The following is a 15,706-nucleotide window of genomic DNA, read 5'->3' as shown; positions in this document are numbered from 1 at the left end:
TTACCATCGATTGGTTAACTGAACTGTTAATCTGTATATAGTTTTGCTCATTAATTTCTTGTATTAATTCATTAGAAAATCAAGTGTGCCCATGTCAGGATTTATAAGCACCTAATGATAAAAGTTTATAATCTGCATCTTCCAGGTGTGGTACTTTGCATTCATATGCACCATATAAGCCTTTACATCATTACCAGTACAAGTGGTAACTGTAATCCCGCTTTTTAAAAGTGTCATATTGCATTAAGCATATTATTTTGAACTTGGTGAGTAAAGCACATTCAGATGTGCTTTACTCTGACAAATGCCAAACCATCCTAGAGCACAGACAATATGGTCAGAGAGTTATTGTCAATTTTCTTCAACTGCAATTCTTGAAATAACTTTACAAATAATGATAATGAAGCAGATATCACTGCATTCCTTGTCTGTAGATGTAGTGGCTTCACTATAGTAAAAGCAGTTAAGCATAGTCATAACCCGAATAAACTCTTTACATGCTCTGAGAAATAAAATACATGTGTTCCTTGCTTTATGCAATTAATTGGTTCTTGAAATAATTGTGTAAAGTGAGTTGAATTTAGCATGGGGTGAGATAGGGATAGGGGCTTCTTCAGAAGGATAAAAAAATGAAAACTTTACACCTGTGAGCAAAAGAAATTTTAATGAATGAATTATTTAAACTTATAAACAAAACACACAAATTTTAATGAATGAATGGCTGGATGAATGAATTTAATTAATACATCATAAACGCCTAAACACTACATACTTCTGACAGTCTTCAATCAGATAATGAATGAACTGGGTCTGATGAGTCTGGATCATCACTCTCTTGAAGTCCCTGGGATGATAGGCTGATGATCTTCAACTTTTTTAATGAAATAGTCGAGACTCAGCTGACAGGCAGCATTCTTCCTCTCTATAAAGTTCTTTATAGCAAGTCAAAGAACTCTGAATTTATATTGCAACTTTGGCTCTTCTAGTCTCATTATGATCATTTTCTTCAATTATTCTGATGGCACTGTCAATGTGTTTAAAAAATTCAGTCATTTGTTTTGTTGAAAGCAGTTTGATGGGGCTCCTGACTTTCATCATTCATGTTGTTTTTCATTTCCAAATTTTCATTATTTTCATCAGTTCATTGCAAATCTTCATCAGTTCATTGCAAAAGTAGGACTCAAACACAGCTCCAGTAATCCATGCTTTTTTTTATTTGACCGCCATACAACAGCAAATCCTCCTTTGAGTAGCCCTTGAGTGCATGTGAGTTTTTGGAGTGATAAACCATCAGTGGTTTAGTTTTATGATCTCTAGATGCATTTCCTCCTAACAGCAAAGTGAGACATTCCTTGGAATCTTTAAAACCTGGGACCTTCTTTTCTACTAGGCATACGTTTCCAGAACCCCATTTCGTCGAGAGTGAACACTTCCTGAGGCAAATAACCATGTTCCTGAACACTTAGAAATTTCGTTGGAAAGTTCTCAGCAACAACAACATCAGCTCCACATCCTTGCCAGTCAGTTTGAGATTATGGAATCCATGTTGCACCTTGAAACGTTCAAACCGCCCAGCAATTGCAGCAAAAGATTGCACTTTAGGATCAGAATCTATAGCATTCAAATCAAACAAACTTTTTGCTTTAGCCGGGATAATCAAGGTGGATAACGGAACAGCACGTTGATTTTCATGTTCAATCCATCGGGCCAACATCCTTTCCAATTTCTCCATAATTGGTGCCCTTATCTGTGTTATCTTAGTTGTCAACAACTTTCTTTTATTTTCTCTACCTGATTTCTTATTGTTCTTAAAGTTGATTCTGAAATTCCTGTAGCTCTGACTATGCGCTCATTACGTTCATACCTCTTTATAACTTCTAATTTTTCCTCCAGTGTTATAGCTTTTCTCTGTTTTTTAGTCTTGGAAGTATTTTGATCACAATTACCTCTTTTTATCATAATGTTTGCTTTGCAGAAGACTCCAACAATGGAGCTTACTAGTTCTACATCTTCTGTGAGACTGACATACAGCACAATGCCACCTTGTCAAAGCGGCGCGCACACAAAGTCACATGACCACGCACAGGGTGACTGCGAGATTGCTACCGGTTGCGATTTTTTAAATTAACATTTTAAAATCGTGTTATAGCAAAAATGCATAAAGTGAGATCGCATATAACGAGGGATACATGTATATAACTAAACCTAGAGTCACAATAGAACTCCTAAGACAAATTTTTGGTGAACAAATAATTCCACAAAGATTTGCAATTAATTAATTGCCCATCATGTTCTTTAAATTTGATGGTTCCCAACTTCTTTCTATCGAGTTACCTAAAAGGTGTACATGAACTAGTTCCAGACAATTCTGAAGGAGAACATTTGTACAGAAATTAGGGTGCTGCAGCCAGAAACATTAACAGCTATCATTTTTCATAACTAATAGAAAAAATTTCCAGGTTCTGTATTTCATTATAACAACAAAAAGAATAAAAATAATTAATAAATACAAAATTTATTAAATGTTTAAACCCCCTTTGTGACTTATGGGCCACCCTGTAGATTACTATAAAGTGACTACCTCCACACTTAACCAAAAAAGAACTTGTGCTAATATTTATTAATTTTTTTACTTAAAATTATCTAAGGAATCAACCCAAATATGGCAGATTCATATTGAGATACCTGCATATTTGAATATATGATTATTTACCCTGCAACGTTCAAGCGAAGATTTATTATCATCATAATCATCAAATTCCTGATGATACCCCTCAAGGGGTATTACAGGATACTGTGATAGCACTATATGAAAGCTTACATTTTTACTAATTTTCTATCAACAATTTTCCTCCACATTAGTCTATTATATCTTTAAGGATTCCAATATTGTCACATTTTATAATTCAGTCTTCTAAGACACTTCTATCAATCTACCTCTGAGTCTTTGAAAAAAGCAATGCAAGAAAAAAGGCTCTCGAGTCTTTTTTTCTTGTCATCCATGCATCAAACACCTCTTTTGCTAATTCTTCCTGTTTTTAAGTGTCCATAGCACATGAGATCACACATTCCTGAAAGATAATGTCAAATTCCTTCCCAATATGTTCACATGTAATATGATACTGCCAATGATTCCATCTGTTCATTCCTCTAAATTTTCTCAGAACACTTTATATCAATAGTCAGCAAGTTTAGTGTTTTGACTAATTTCTCTCTTATTCCAATACAATTACTCAGCTGACTTCCTACCATACTACCTTTGTTTATTATGTTGTCTACTTCCATTTTTTCATTTGCCATCTGCACTACAAATTGTGCCTAAAATGTTTTACTTATGCTATAGGTTCTCCATTCAGGCAGATTCATCTTGTTTCTTCCTATTTTTGCTATCCTTTCCTTGCCTTTTAATTACTGATTTTCCATAACAAATTTATTACAGCAGTTATTCAATTTAATCACGGAATCCTGTAAACACATATGACATCATATGCATAAAGTAAAGAGAAGAGATTTTGATATCAAGCCTAATCCCACTTTCATTCATAATGTGATCCATATAGATGATGAATAAAAGTGGGAAAAGTGTGCACCATTGAGTTACACTTGATTTTACATCAAACCATTTTCCTATATCTACTCCAATTCTAACTGCTGACTTACAACTTAAATACAGACCATGTATTGCTCTGTATAGCATTCTATTTAGCACATATAACTGAAGCATTGTGGAAGGTTTTTCTCTTAACAACCCCCCCCCCCACCTCCAGATCTATGAAACATAAATACAGATTGTTGTTATATTCCCTTGATTTTTTAACTATTTTTGCAAAGTGAAAATCTGATCTTAACAACCTCTCTTTGTTCTTCAAGTTTCACTTCCATAATTTTTCTAGTCTTATCAAAAATGTTTGCATAAATATTACCTGGAACGCTCAGTAGGGAAATTCCTATGTAACTCTCACAATGTTTTTATTTCCCTTTTTAAAACACAGGTACTATGAGGGCTCTACTCCAATCATCTAGACTTTATGATTTATGCAGTGAAGTCACAGAAAAACTTTTATACTGCCATATTTGAGCATTTCTGGTTGAGTATCATCTATTCCAGCTGCCTTTCACATTTCAGGTTTTGGATGGTTTTTGCTTCCTCTAGTAGTGATCATAAAACTCTTATTGCATTTCTCTCAAATATCTACCTTCAATTTTCGTGTCTTTTTTTCACCTTTGATTCCTTTTATTATATTCTTTTCTCCATTTCTAAGCTTTTTCAGCTTTTTCAATAACTGTCAGAATATTTTGCCACATTCTGATATTTATTATTAACAGCAGATCTCCATGGAATCAAAAGACTTATCACATTTATCTTCTGCATTCTTACCAAATTGTTCCAATGACTTCTGTTTAGCTACCCTAATATACCACACTGATTTGCTCTCTTACATTTTTCTCTGTATTTTCTTAGAACACTATACATACTTGTTAGAATTTTTGACATTTTCTTTTTTTTTTTTTTTATTGCCTTGCTGGCTGATTTAATCAATGTTTTCTTCTTTGTTGTCAAACTGTCATTTTTCATTGAATAATATCTGTATTCAGTATTTGAACCTACATTTTACCTCTAAAAGCTGAATGACAGATTCTTTTTAATAGCTTATGCACATATATATATTTTTTCATTATGAAAAGAAATTTTTCCTGTTCCATTTTGTGATTTGTGTTCAAAAATTCTCCTAACTATACATATGATTTATATGTGTGTGTGTATGTTTACACACACACACACACACACACACACACACACACACACACACACACACACACACACACACACACACACACACACACACACACAGAGGGCTCAACAAATTATGCAAAACCCTACTCACCACTTGAAAACAGATGATAATCTGAGCACTCCTAGCCTTCATTAGTCAAACACAATCATGTGAATGTATAAACACACACACAGCATTCTGAACAATAGAAATATTTTAAAATAACATCAGTCTCTTCTATAACTGCATAACAGTTGTCACCTTTGTTAGTTCTGTTTTGTTTACTAGTTTGTATGTTTACACCTGAAGAAATCCTGTGCAATTAGAATGAAATGTCATGTTGTCAATTAAAATAAATGTTATCATCTTATTCTGGTGTTCTGCCTTATAAGCTATTGATGCTGTTGAGCACACATAAGTCTTTAATTCCCCACTGACTGAAATTTAGTGACTGTATATTTCAGTCAGTGTGCATGCAGACGCTAGTTTGCTGCTTGGTCTCTGCTTGCCTTTATCTGTCAAAAATGCACTTTGAGCCTCAATGCAGATGCTGCATAGGGAACCACATTTCTCTCACTTCATACATGACTAGTCAACACATGCTTCAATGGCAATGCTTGCCTTTCCTGATTTACAGTCACACTGTGAATATCTTGATATTTGTAACAGTTCATGACTATTTTTAAAATTAATAACTGCTCAAAAATTATTTCTTCATGAATTTCTCAGATGTGTGGTGCACACCTAGCATATCCTGAATATACGCACCTGGTATAAAGGTATCTTGTGTCCTTAACGGGAGCTGATCCCAGGTCTTTCTAAACAAAGGCATCATCACTAATGACTTGGCTATGGAAGTGCTAGAAACTACAGTAAAATTAAATAAATACCAGCTTAGCAAATAATAGTAAAGCAAAATTTATCCTGATGAGATAAAACAAAACGATTTTTACCTCTGTCGTAACTGGAACGCTTCCTGTTTAATTTCTTCTAGCTTTCTTTCAGAACTCCTGGCTGCAAGCTACACATAATGACATACATGATCTAAGATTTCAGTTAAAATTATGTCTATTATAAAAATAACTCTACACTGAATGCACTTTCTATAATTTGACTGAATAAAAAAAATTAATGAACTAATTTGAATAAATCAAAATACAATTTAAAGATAACATAACAGAATTGCATGATTTGCAAATTTGAGGCAAATCATCAATTATCTTCTCAGGAAATCATTGATGAATCAAAATTCTAGATCATGGCACTAGCTGACTAACAAAGGCCAGCTTTTATAGAGAACTATAACAGATTCTACGATAATAAGCCAAAAGGCTATTTTACCGGCGATATATAAGTTAAGTTAAAGGGAAATGGTAAATTCCGTTTTATTTTATAGCTAGGTACGAAACTCGGATCGAAATCCATCGAATCCATAGAGTTTCATGCCGAAAAAAACTATTGGCGAGCCCAAGTGTAAGTAATCACTTGGGTAGTACAACACCAAGCAAAGGTGGAGCAAGCTCCGTCACTAACCTTAATATTCTCTCATAATGTAAAACACAGCTCCTAAGAGATGTATATATACGGTTTTACATTATGAGAAGAGGTCACTACCCAGACCGGTTTCAGTTGCCCAGTGTTGTACTACCCAAGTGATTACTTACACTTGGGCTTGCCGACAGTTTTTTCGGCATGAAACGCTTTGGATTTGATGGATTTCGATCTGAGTTTCGTACCCGACTATAAAATAAAACGGGATTTACCATCTCCCTTTAACTTAACTTATATATCACCGGCAAAATAGACTTTTGGCTTATTATCGTAGTAATAACAACATAGGTGTACACCAGTTCAGCAATTCTATAGTAGAGATATATGTAAGTTCGGTTCACTTAAAACCTTGATATTCCAGGTCTGCCTACTCACTGATGAGACCTCAAAAAAGGCTGAAACCGGTCTGGGTAGTGACCTCTTCTCATAATGTAAAACAGTATATATACATCTCTTAGGAGCTGTGTTTTACATTATGAGAGAATATTAAGGTTAGTGATGGAGCTTGCTCCACCTGATAGTTTATTTGGCATGAAACTCTCCGAGTTTCGTATCTGGCTATAAAATAAAACGGGATTTACCATCTCCCTTTAACTTAATATAACAGATTCTGTTCAGGATGGAATGAATTTTTGAAACTGAAATGATATTTAATTTTATATATGACCTCCTTGCAATAACTACTGAATTATCTATTTTATAAGAATGGAATGATGGAAGGCACCTCACCATAAATTGTCAAAATTTATTATGCTAAAATACATTTAGGCAGTGTATTCAATAGTTTTGGAAGGGTACATGAATGAAATAATAAATGAACTGTAAGAACATTAAAAAGAATGAAATAACTATTTATATATACTCTTTTAAAATAAGTATCAGGATATCCTTCCCCATTTCAAAATGAAACATCTTAATATGTATATTGCTTTCATAACCCCCCCCCCATACAGAGAACTTATAAATCTTGAAAAGAGGCTTAATGCTAGGCAACCATATCAGTCCTATCCATTTTGGACATTAAAGATTGCATCAACCAAAATCAAATATAGGCAACACTCAGAAATGAAAAAATGCATGAAGCAAACTCCAGAGAACCAAAACAGTCAAAGGATAGCACAAAAAAATCACTTGAATGTGTAATGGGAAAATCATCAACATGATCAAAGAGTCTACAGTAGGTACAGGCTAGTAAAGGATATTATTACTATCCTTTCTTTTAGGCTAACACAGTGATCCGAATGCATTTTTGAAAATTATGGAGACAACTACCATGTTTGAATAAAAACTTTAGTTTAATATAACTAAAATCTACATTCGACATTTTGACCTTTATGTCAAGGTCATCTTCTGGAGCATACAACTATATACAGAAAACAAGCTACACTACAATCAAACTGGTTTGTTAAAGACACTGACCAACCACTACAACAATTGTTGGCCTGATCTCTGGTGAAAAAAAAAAAAATATACATCAACGCTAGAGTTCTGTTATTAGTATTATCTGTTGGTTGTAGAAATACATTGGGCACAACAACAACAAGTATCTATCTATATACATATATTAACATCATGTACACATTCCAGCCAGTTGGTATGTCCTGACTTATGCTGGATCTTATATATTAGGTAGGCTGAATGTGTGCCATCCAGATCCTTGGAATTTTCATGCCATTTTTGTTGTTGATATTTGGGTAGTTTATCAGGATTTCGCAGGCTTCCTTAAATTTCCTTTCGTACCAGGTTTTTGTGCGGTGTAAAGAGCAGGTGGTGAAGAACCATTATGGTGAAGCAGGCCTCTCAGACCACGCACTCAACACCTTACACCAAATCAACTGGAAAAGTACCTGCTCTTTACACCGCACAAAAACCTGGAAACCTTAAATTACGAAAGGAAATCCTGATAAACCACCCAAATATCAACAACAAAGATAGCATGAAAATTCCAAGGATCTGGATGGCACACATTCACAAAAGACAAATAAAAGAGGCAAACTCCAATAAAGGTCGAAAGAAATTCACAGCTATAGTAGTAACCACCCAAACGTGACTCTAGTGGAAGGCAGATGCAAGTAAAGTGATATGGACAAATATGGGAAACTATTGTGAAGGTCAATTTTCAATATAAAAAATACCATTATAATGAACTCATTCACTACAATAAAGTACCAATAAGTCTTAACTGAAGCACCATAATATCAGTGCCATTAAGAAGAGCAATTGTCAAAGAAAAGTCTTACTATAACAAGCTATATTCCTCTGAGTTACTGCGAGGTCACTACAATGAGACAACTATATATGCAAAAGATTTTTGCCAACAATAACAATGCAGAAAAGAAGAAAAATTCTTCAAGATAATTCAAATCAGGATAAGAGTACCGCATTGGCAGGCAAAATGCATAGTGCAGAAAATGTGCAAAATCAATCTGAATTATTCTCATTAAATCTATACATACATGAAAAGTGATTAATTAAAAGGAAGAAATGAGGATGAATGATCAGTTCACCTCTTTGATGCCACTGATAACTTCAAAATCATTCTATATGAAATTGTTGTACACATCACAAATAAAAATTAGAAGTGCAGTCATCAATAATGCAATAACTGCATTTTATTGTGTTTGGATTTAACAGAAATGCCTTAATATACTCAGCTGAAGTAAGATATGAAATTTATATAGGTTTTTATTAATAGTATTATTTTTTTTTTTATCTGTGTGTTCATTTTGATTAGCACATAAGATTGATGATATTTTCCAATACTAGATTATAAAAATAATTTTAATGGAACATGTGCATTAGACATATTTAAATAACTTTCACGGCTTACACATGTAACAAAAATAATATAGAATTTTATTCAAAAACTTCAATATATTTCATCTAATGTTATGTGGACATCATCAGGAAGACAGACGTAACTACATTCAAAAGATGAATCACAATGAGTTATAAATCATACATATATTAGCTCGTGTCTCAATCACAGCTGAAGTATATGATACTACACTATTAGAGTCCAAATGAACAAGTGTAGAAAGTTGCATAGATCAAAAATAATTTTAATGATTATTAATTTAAAACAAAAACACAGCTTATGAACAATTAATACTGATCACATCTCAAAACTTGGATATTAGCATGCAATCTGACCAGGTGAGGTTCAGATGATTTCACAGCTTTTCGCGTTTCAAGGAAAATACAATCAATTTAAAAAAAAATTAATAATCATTTTAAATTATTTTTTATCTATGTAACTTTCTAGTGTAATATCATATACTTCAGAACTGTTCTGAATCACTACTCCCCTGTACTCTCAAACCAGTCAAACTCCTCCTAATATATTATACAAAAAACCATGCAGCTAGCTCACAGTTTTCTGCTTTTCTCATCTGATGACATTTGAATGTAATGAAATGGCCAGCACCAGTCATGTTTGTTCTTGGCTTACTATGTACGCAACAGGTTGTTTCATTTTCAGTTTTTTCAAAATCTAAAATTTATATAATTCCTCTTTTTGATTTTTAACTTTTTTCATCATTGCTTTATGTCTTGTTTAGTGGAGTACAGAAAGTACATTAATGTACTTTCTGCACTCCACTTTTAATTGCACACTGTATCAGTCCTAATCGAGTCTTTTGTCAAGTCTTCAAGACTTATTACACAGGTATGTTAATTATAATTCTTCAATTAAAACCCTATTAAATTTAACCTTTAAGCCTAGATGTTATGAAGGGTCTGCTCCATCACCATAAATAAGTTAGCTTTTTCTTTCCTACTTTGAATAAAATAATTTTTTAAAAGCATTTTTTTAAAACTGTTTTTCCTTACTTAAATTTCAGAAGTCATCCCTGATATATATTTTGTCTTTAAATCTTAATTGCACTTTTTTTTTAATTCAAAAATTCAACTTACCCAACTCTCATGAGCCTTCTTTTCTTGGGCAGCTATCTGAAAAGAAACAGAATATATAAATAAAAGTAACAATTAACATGTGTGGTATATATGAGGCACATTGTTTCTGCATTTAAACTAGCTGAACATTTTATACTAGCAAAGAGTCATCTGAAGGTAATGAGAAGCAAGCTATTAACTATTCCATTTCAAAAGCATGCTGACAAACTCCACATGCTACAAGGTGCATTCAAAAAGATTACAATGCCTCTATTGTCATAGCTTCCAATCCAAAAGTATATATATCAGTAAAATAAAACCAGAATGTAGTTTGATATTCTTTACTTCAAGCTACCTTTTGAAGTAATAATCTTCTTCCTGTTCAATACATTTTCTAATCTGCATAACAGGTTTTTCAAATCCACCATAGTAAAATGCTTCAGGTTATTTTCAAAACCATTTTTTTCACCTCTAATTTGACATGTTTGTCATTTGCATAATGGATATATTTTAAGATGTGCATTTGATTTACAAAATAACCTAAAGTTAGATGAAGCCAAGTCAAGGTTATAGAGAGGATGCTTCACAAATTAAAATCATATCTCTTCAATAGCCATTGGAGCAAATAAACTTGTGTGTGGTGTGTGTTGTTATGTTGCAAAAGCAATGGATGTTCCTTGGCATGAGCATGATCATTGCTTCGACTTTCTCAACATCTTCAGATAACTTTGCATCATCTGTGGCGAATGAAGATAACCTTCTGCTGGAAAGTACATGCTGGCTAAGTTCTGAACTGTTTTGGCCTTCATGTGGCATTTCAACATTTTGGCCAAATGAAGGCCAAAATGTTGAAACGTCTTGCTCATGTTTTGAACAACTGTTTTGTAGCTTACAGATAGTCTTTAACTTATTCAGATGTGATTCATTTTCAATTGATAACTGATTGGTGAAAATTTCTAGTCTTGTTCACAGACAACTGACATCCAACATGCATTCAATTCACTGTTGATCAATTCTGATAACAGAACTGGATAACAATGAATCTAATATTGCTAATCTAATCTTCAAGTCTGGCTCATTTTCAATCAAAAACAAAGCTTGCAGCATTCTAAAGTTAGAAAAAGCTGCTGCAATGAATAAGCTACTCACAAATACTGACATCCAAGCTCCTCCCAGTAATATACATACCAGACAGCTCTTTCCCATGTTTTATTCATTATAGAACAATTCTAATATGAAATTCCATGATCCTTGTAAAATAATTATCTACAAAGTAACTGATAATTCTCATTATGATACTTGCCAAGACTAAAATAGTAACAAACCTTTTCTGGCATGGAACTCATCAGCCATATGTTATTTATTTATTTTTTTTTGGCCTTCTGAAGCTTTGCAGGTTTATTTGTCAAAATCCACTAACATCTATTAGATTTGTTTTGTATCTGTGCTTAAGTTATTCCTCCACTCAGTCAATTTCAATGAAATTCAATATTTTGAAATCTCAAAAATCTTTTGAGCCATTCAATTTTTGTTTCACATCAGAACATTTAAGGTCTATATATCTTCTCTGGTTAGATGGAATTTAATACAATTTAATATTTAGGAAGAATTATATAGAATTGCTAGTGAATCAAATTTGAATTCTATCATTTTAATTAACAAAATTTGACATGATTCAAACTGATAGCAATAATTCCAGCAGTTGCTAGATAGAATTGCATAATATTTGGTATTTAAGTCATTTCAATTTTGGTTTCAATCAAATTACTTACAGTGACAAAATTAGTGAGGTTGGTCACTGATGTTGGGCAATTTGGAATGGCTCGAAATCAGCGTTCCAATATTCATTCCACTGGTCTGCACAGATCAGGGCTCTGTGCAGACCAGTCAAGAACTCCAACACTCAAAAATGGCATTATATGATAGTGCCACATTGGAAATCACCAACTTCTTCATTATGGCCCATTTCACTTTTAATGTTTGTTTACGAAGATTGCAAACCATGTGCTTTGTTTTTATCAACATGAACCATGATTATGATGCATATACCATATTATTATTATGGGCAACTCCAGGGAGTCCTTAGACTCATCGAGGGAGGTCCTAAACATCATGTCCACACAACTATACGACATTCTCACAGTATCTATCATACCTTGCCTTGAACTCACTCACTGTCATAGCACCCACAACAGACTCTGGCAGCTTATTCCACTCATTTACCACTCTAAAAGTAAAGATCCCAGCTCTAACACCCCTGCTAACCACACTCTTGCCCAGCTTCCATAGGTGTCTACTAGTTCTCCCACTACCAGTCCTGATCTCAAAAATATCCTCTGAATTAATCCTATAGAAACCCTTTAGCAATTTGAATGTCCCAATCATATCTCCCCTTTTTCGCCTATCAACTAATTTCTGCAATCCACAAATCTTCAACCTGTTCTCATATGGTTCATTCCATAGACCTGCTATCATCTTAGTCACTTGCCTCTGGATCATCTCCACCTCCTCCCCATCAAGAAGTAACCTAGGTGACCAAATCTGGGCACAGTAGTCAAGATGAGGTCTTATCAAGGCTCGGTACAGAGGTACAATAACTTGCTTGTCTCTGCTCGTCAAGGTATTTTTCAACAACCAAGTGAGTTGATGAGCTGATTTAGCTACTTTCGCAATGTGCCCCCCAATATCCACTACTACAAAAGGCATCTGGATATTTTTTGAGTCAGACAGCATATGTCTACAATACTCATACCAAAAACAGGTAAATATTTCATAAACTAAGTGGACTTCTTTTGCCACACTGACTGGACTTTTGCTTAAGTATCACCCTTTCACACTGTCATCACAACAGCACTCACCGAAATGGAAAGTTTTGAAATTCAACACTGAACAATTTCAAATTATACTGTATGTGAACAACTGTATAAGCCTACATGTGTGATGTTTTTTTTTTGGTCATGTGAACACATCTTAAGGTGGTAATTTTTGGTATTAGATTCAAGACTTTTTGCTCTAATTAAGCCACTTTCATTGGCAAAAAAAAAAAAAAAATTGAAATAATTATAAAAATTCCTCTCTCACTGGAGGAACTGAATGAAATTTGATATTTGGGATATCCTAAAACTTAGCAATTGTTTTAATTTTAGATGCAATTTCAATGATAAAATAAAACTGTCTCAAGTACAACTGTTATGAAAATGAATAGTCTCAATATACAAGGGTGGCGTTAAAAATATACCATTTGATGATTATAATTTGCTTACCCAGTGGAAATGTTTCTGCAAAAAGTCTGAAATGTTTGACTATGATATCCTCATTTTTTTTTTTTGAGGATATCATTTCTTATAAGACAACAGAAAATAGCACAAAATGTGCTCTCCCTTTCCATACAATGAGGATACCTCAATCTTGCAAATGGCATGCATTCAAGAGATCAAAATGAACTACAACAATTCATATATAAAACATGAGCTATAATGCTGCATGGTAACATAGGTTTTGTCTCTACAAATTTTTAGTGCTGGAAATCACAAAATCTTAAAAATTCACACATCATTTTGGACAAAAATAAGTGTTTATAATACTCTCCCCTCTTTTTTAAATCAAATCAAATAAAATTTAGTGACAAACTCCATGGCAAAAGGCAATCTTGTATGCTAAAATGAGTGTAGTTTTGTATGATTATACCACAAATCAGCATTGTTTAAAGCTGGTGTGTTATCAGCACAGTTAAAACACGTTAAAGCACAGTTACTTTAGTTACAGTAATACTGTAACTAAAGTCACTGCTAAGTTGAACTCCTTTACTACTTGTGTTTCTTTACAATGACATAAAGAAATCCAAGAAAGTTGGACAGAGTGCATAAATTAATGAAAAAGTTGTGTTTCTTCTGAATAAGAAATAATTCAAGATACTGAATTAGATGTTCAGTTTAACACAGTACAAAGATCCATGTAGCCAGGTACACTAGACTGGTACAGTTGGGTATGTGACAGTCTGCATATTACTACTAGAATAGCTGAATAAGTTAGTATACAAACAAGTGTGTGTGTGTGTGTGTGTGTGTTCAATTTGGAAAGAGGTAACAATATCACAGAGATTAAAAAAAAGGGCATGATCATTGGAGCTTGATCTTGGATATGGCAAACCTAATTGGGTGTTCACAGCGACTAAGTGTAAACAGTGTGAAATCAATCAAATGAAAGTTATTAAAAATGATGTTTTCATGATGATGTTTATCATGGAGCAATATAACACATTTTCACTTCAAAGGTACACATTTAAAATGACTTCAGTAGATCAGCTGCAAGACAGTGTATATATACACACATGGTGGTAATGAACCTAATGGTAAAGCCGGAGGAGTCTTCTAGGATGCTAGTAAATAATCTTGTTACCATTTTTCTGCCATGTGTAAGTGAAGGGAATCCAGACACACCTAGAAGAACAGAAGGATCACTAGAATTGATGCATACAATCAGGACTATTTTATTTCCTTTAATTTTGCTACACAATTTTCATCTCAGAATATTTCTAATTAGATTACATAAGATCTCTCTCTCTCCCTCATTATGAAGTTTCTAGTTTGCTTCCATATCAAATAACTGAGTGAACACTAATGTGCCCACAATAATAAAATATAATATAAAATGATAAGCCTTTTTTTGTAACGTTTTTTTAAACGTTTTGAACTCAAGGGCTACCCTGTGTCGAGTCTTCATCAAAATTCAAGGAGAACCAGCCTACCAGTGAAGAACTTAGGGGTTGGGTGCTGGAGGTGTTTGGGGGAAGGGGAAGGAGCCCCCTAGTAATAAAATATAAATACAGTGTCTCCATAATAAAGTTGATAGTAACTATGTCTTTTTTTGATGGGAGCCAATTATTTTCATTCCAGTCATAGTATACAAGAAAAATATAAGGATACATCAGCTAGGGACGTATAAGGACTTTTCTCTTCCAAAAATGCACTCCCTCCCCCATGGAAAACAACTGTTCAGATCAACAAATATTATCATAGTAAGAAATCTGCAGAATATAGTATTTCTTATTACAGTAATACATATATTATCATAATAAGAAATCCACAGATGTATAAAATAGGCTGAGGAAACGATTAAAATGAAGTTTATAACAAATTTATAATCACTTGAATTCACTTAAATATTTAAGCCTACGTACTTGATTTTTAAAATTTCTTTCTGTTTCTTCTAATTCCTGCTTTAAGGATGCTACTTGATACCTACAGAAATTAACAACTGCTTTGAATTTTCAACCGTAATAAAACCGCTGCCTTAACATGGCAACTTCATTATAACAACACACTTTCAATGTTATGGGTAAACATGGTCATTTTCTGATATCTTTTGTATGTGTTGCTAGAAATACCAGGTGCCATATATATTCATTTCATGGTCTGGCAATAACCGTATTACAAAATCTATATAAATTCAGTAAAAGATACTAATTTATGAATGACAACCACAAA

General features: G+C 33.5%; 1 protein-coding gene across 2 annotated transcripts in view; it reads right to left on the bottom strand.

Annotated features, from left to right (window-relative positions):
- Tango1 (transport and golgi organization 1) overlaps positions 1 to 15,706 on the bottom strand; it is a 395,672-nt gene that overhangs the window by 58,382 nt on the left and 321,584 nt on the right. For both annotated transcript variants that reach the window (XM_090398800.1, XM_090398801.1), the window contains exons 19-21: positions 15,400 to 15,460; positions 10,242 to 10,277; positions 5,729 to 5,796 (exon numbers count right to left, since the gene is read on the bottom strand). In XM_090398800.1, coding sequence (XP_090254926.1) covers positions 5,729 to 5,796; positions 10,242 to 10,277; positions 15,400 to 15,460 — 165 coding nt within the window. The remainder of the gene's footprint in view (positions 1 to 5,728; positions 5,797 to 10,241; positions 10,278 to 15,399; positions 15,461 to 15,706) is intronic.

Source organism: Typopeltis vanoorti, chromosome 10, assembly GCF_054136105.1.
Source record: "Typopeltis vanoorti isolate ZY-2024b chromosome 10, IOZ_Tvanoo_1.0, whole genome shotgun sequence".
Taxonomy (NCBI): domain Eukaryota; kingdom Metazoa; phylum Arthropoda; class Arachnida; order Uropygi; family Thelyphonidae; genus Typopeltis; species Typopeltis vanoorti.
The sequence above is the reverse complement of the archived record's forward strand: the minus strand, read 5'-3'. Positions and strand labels throughout refer to the sequence as shown.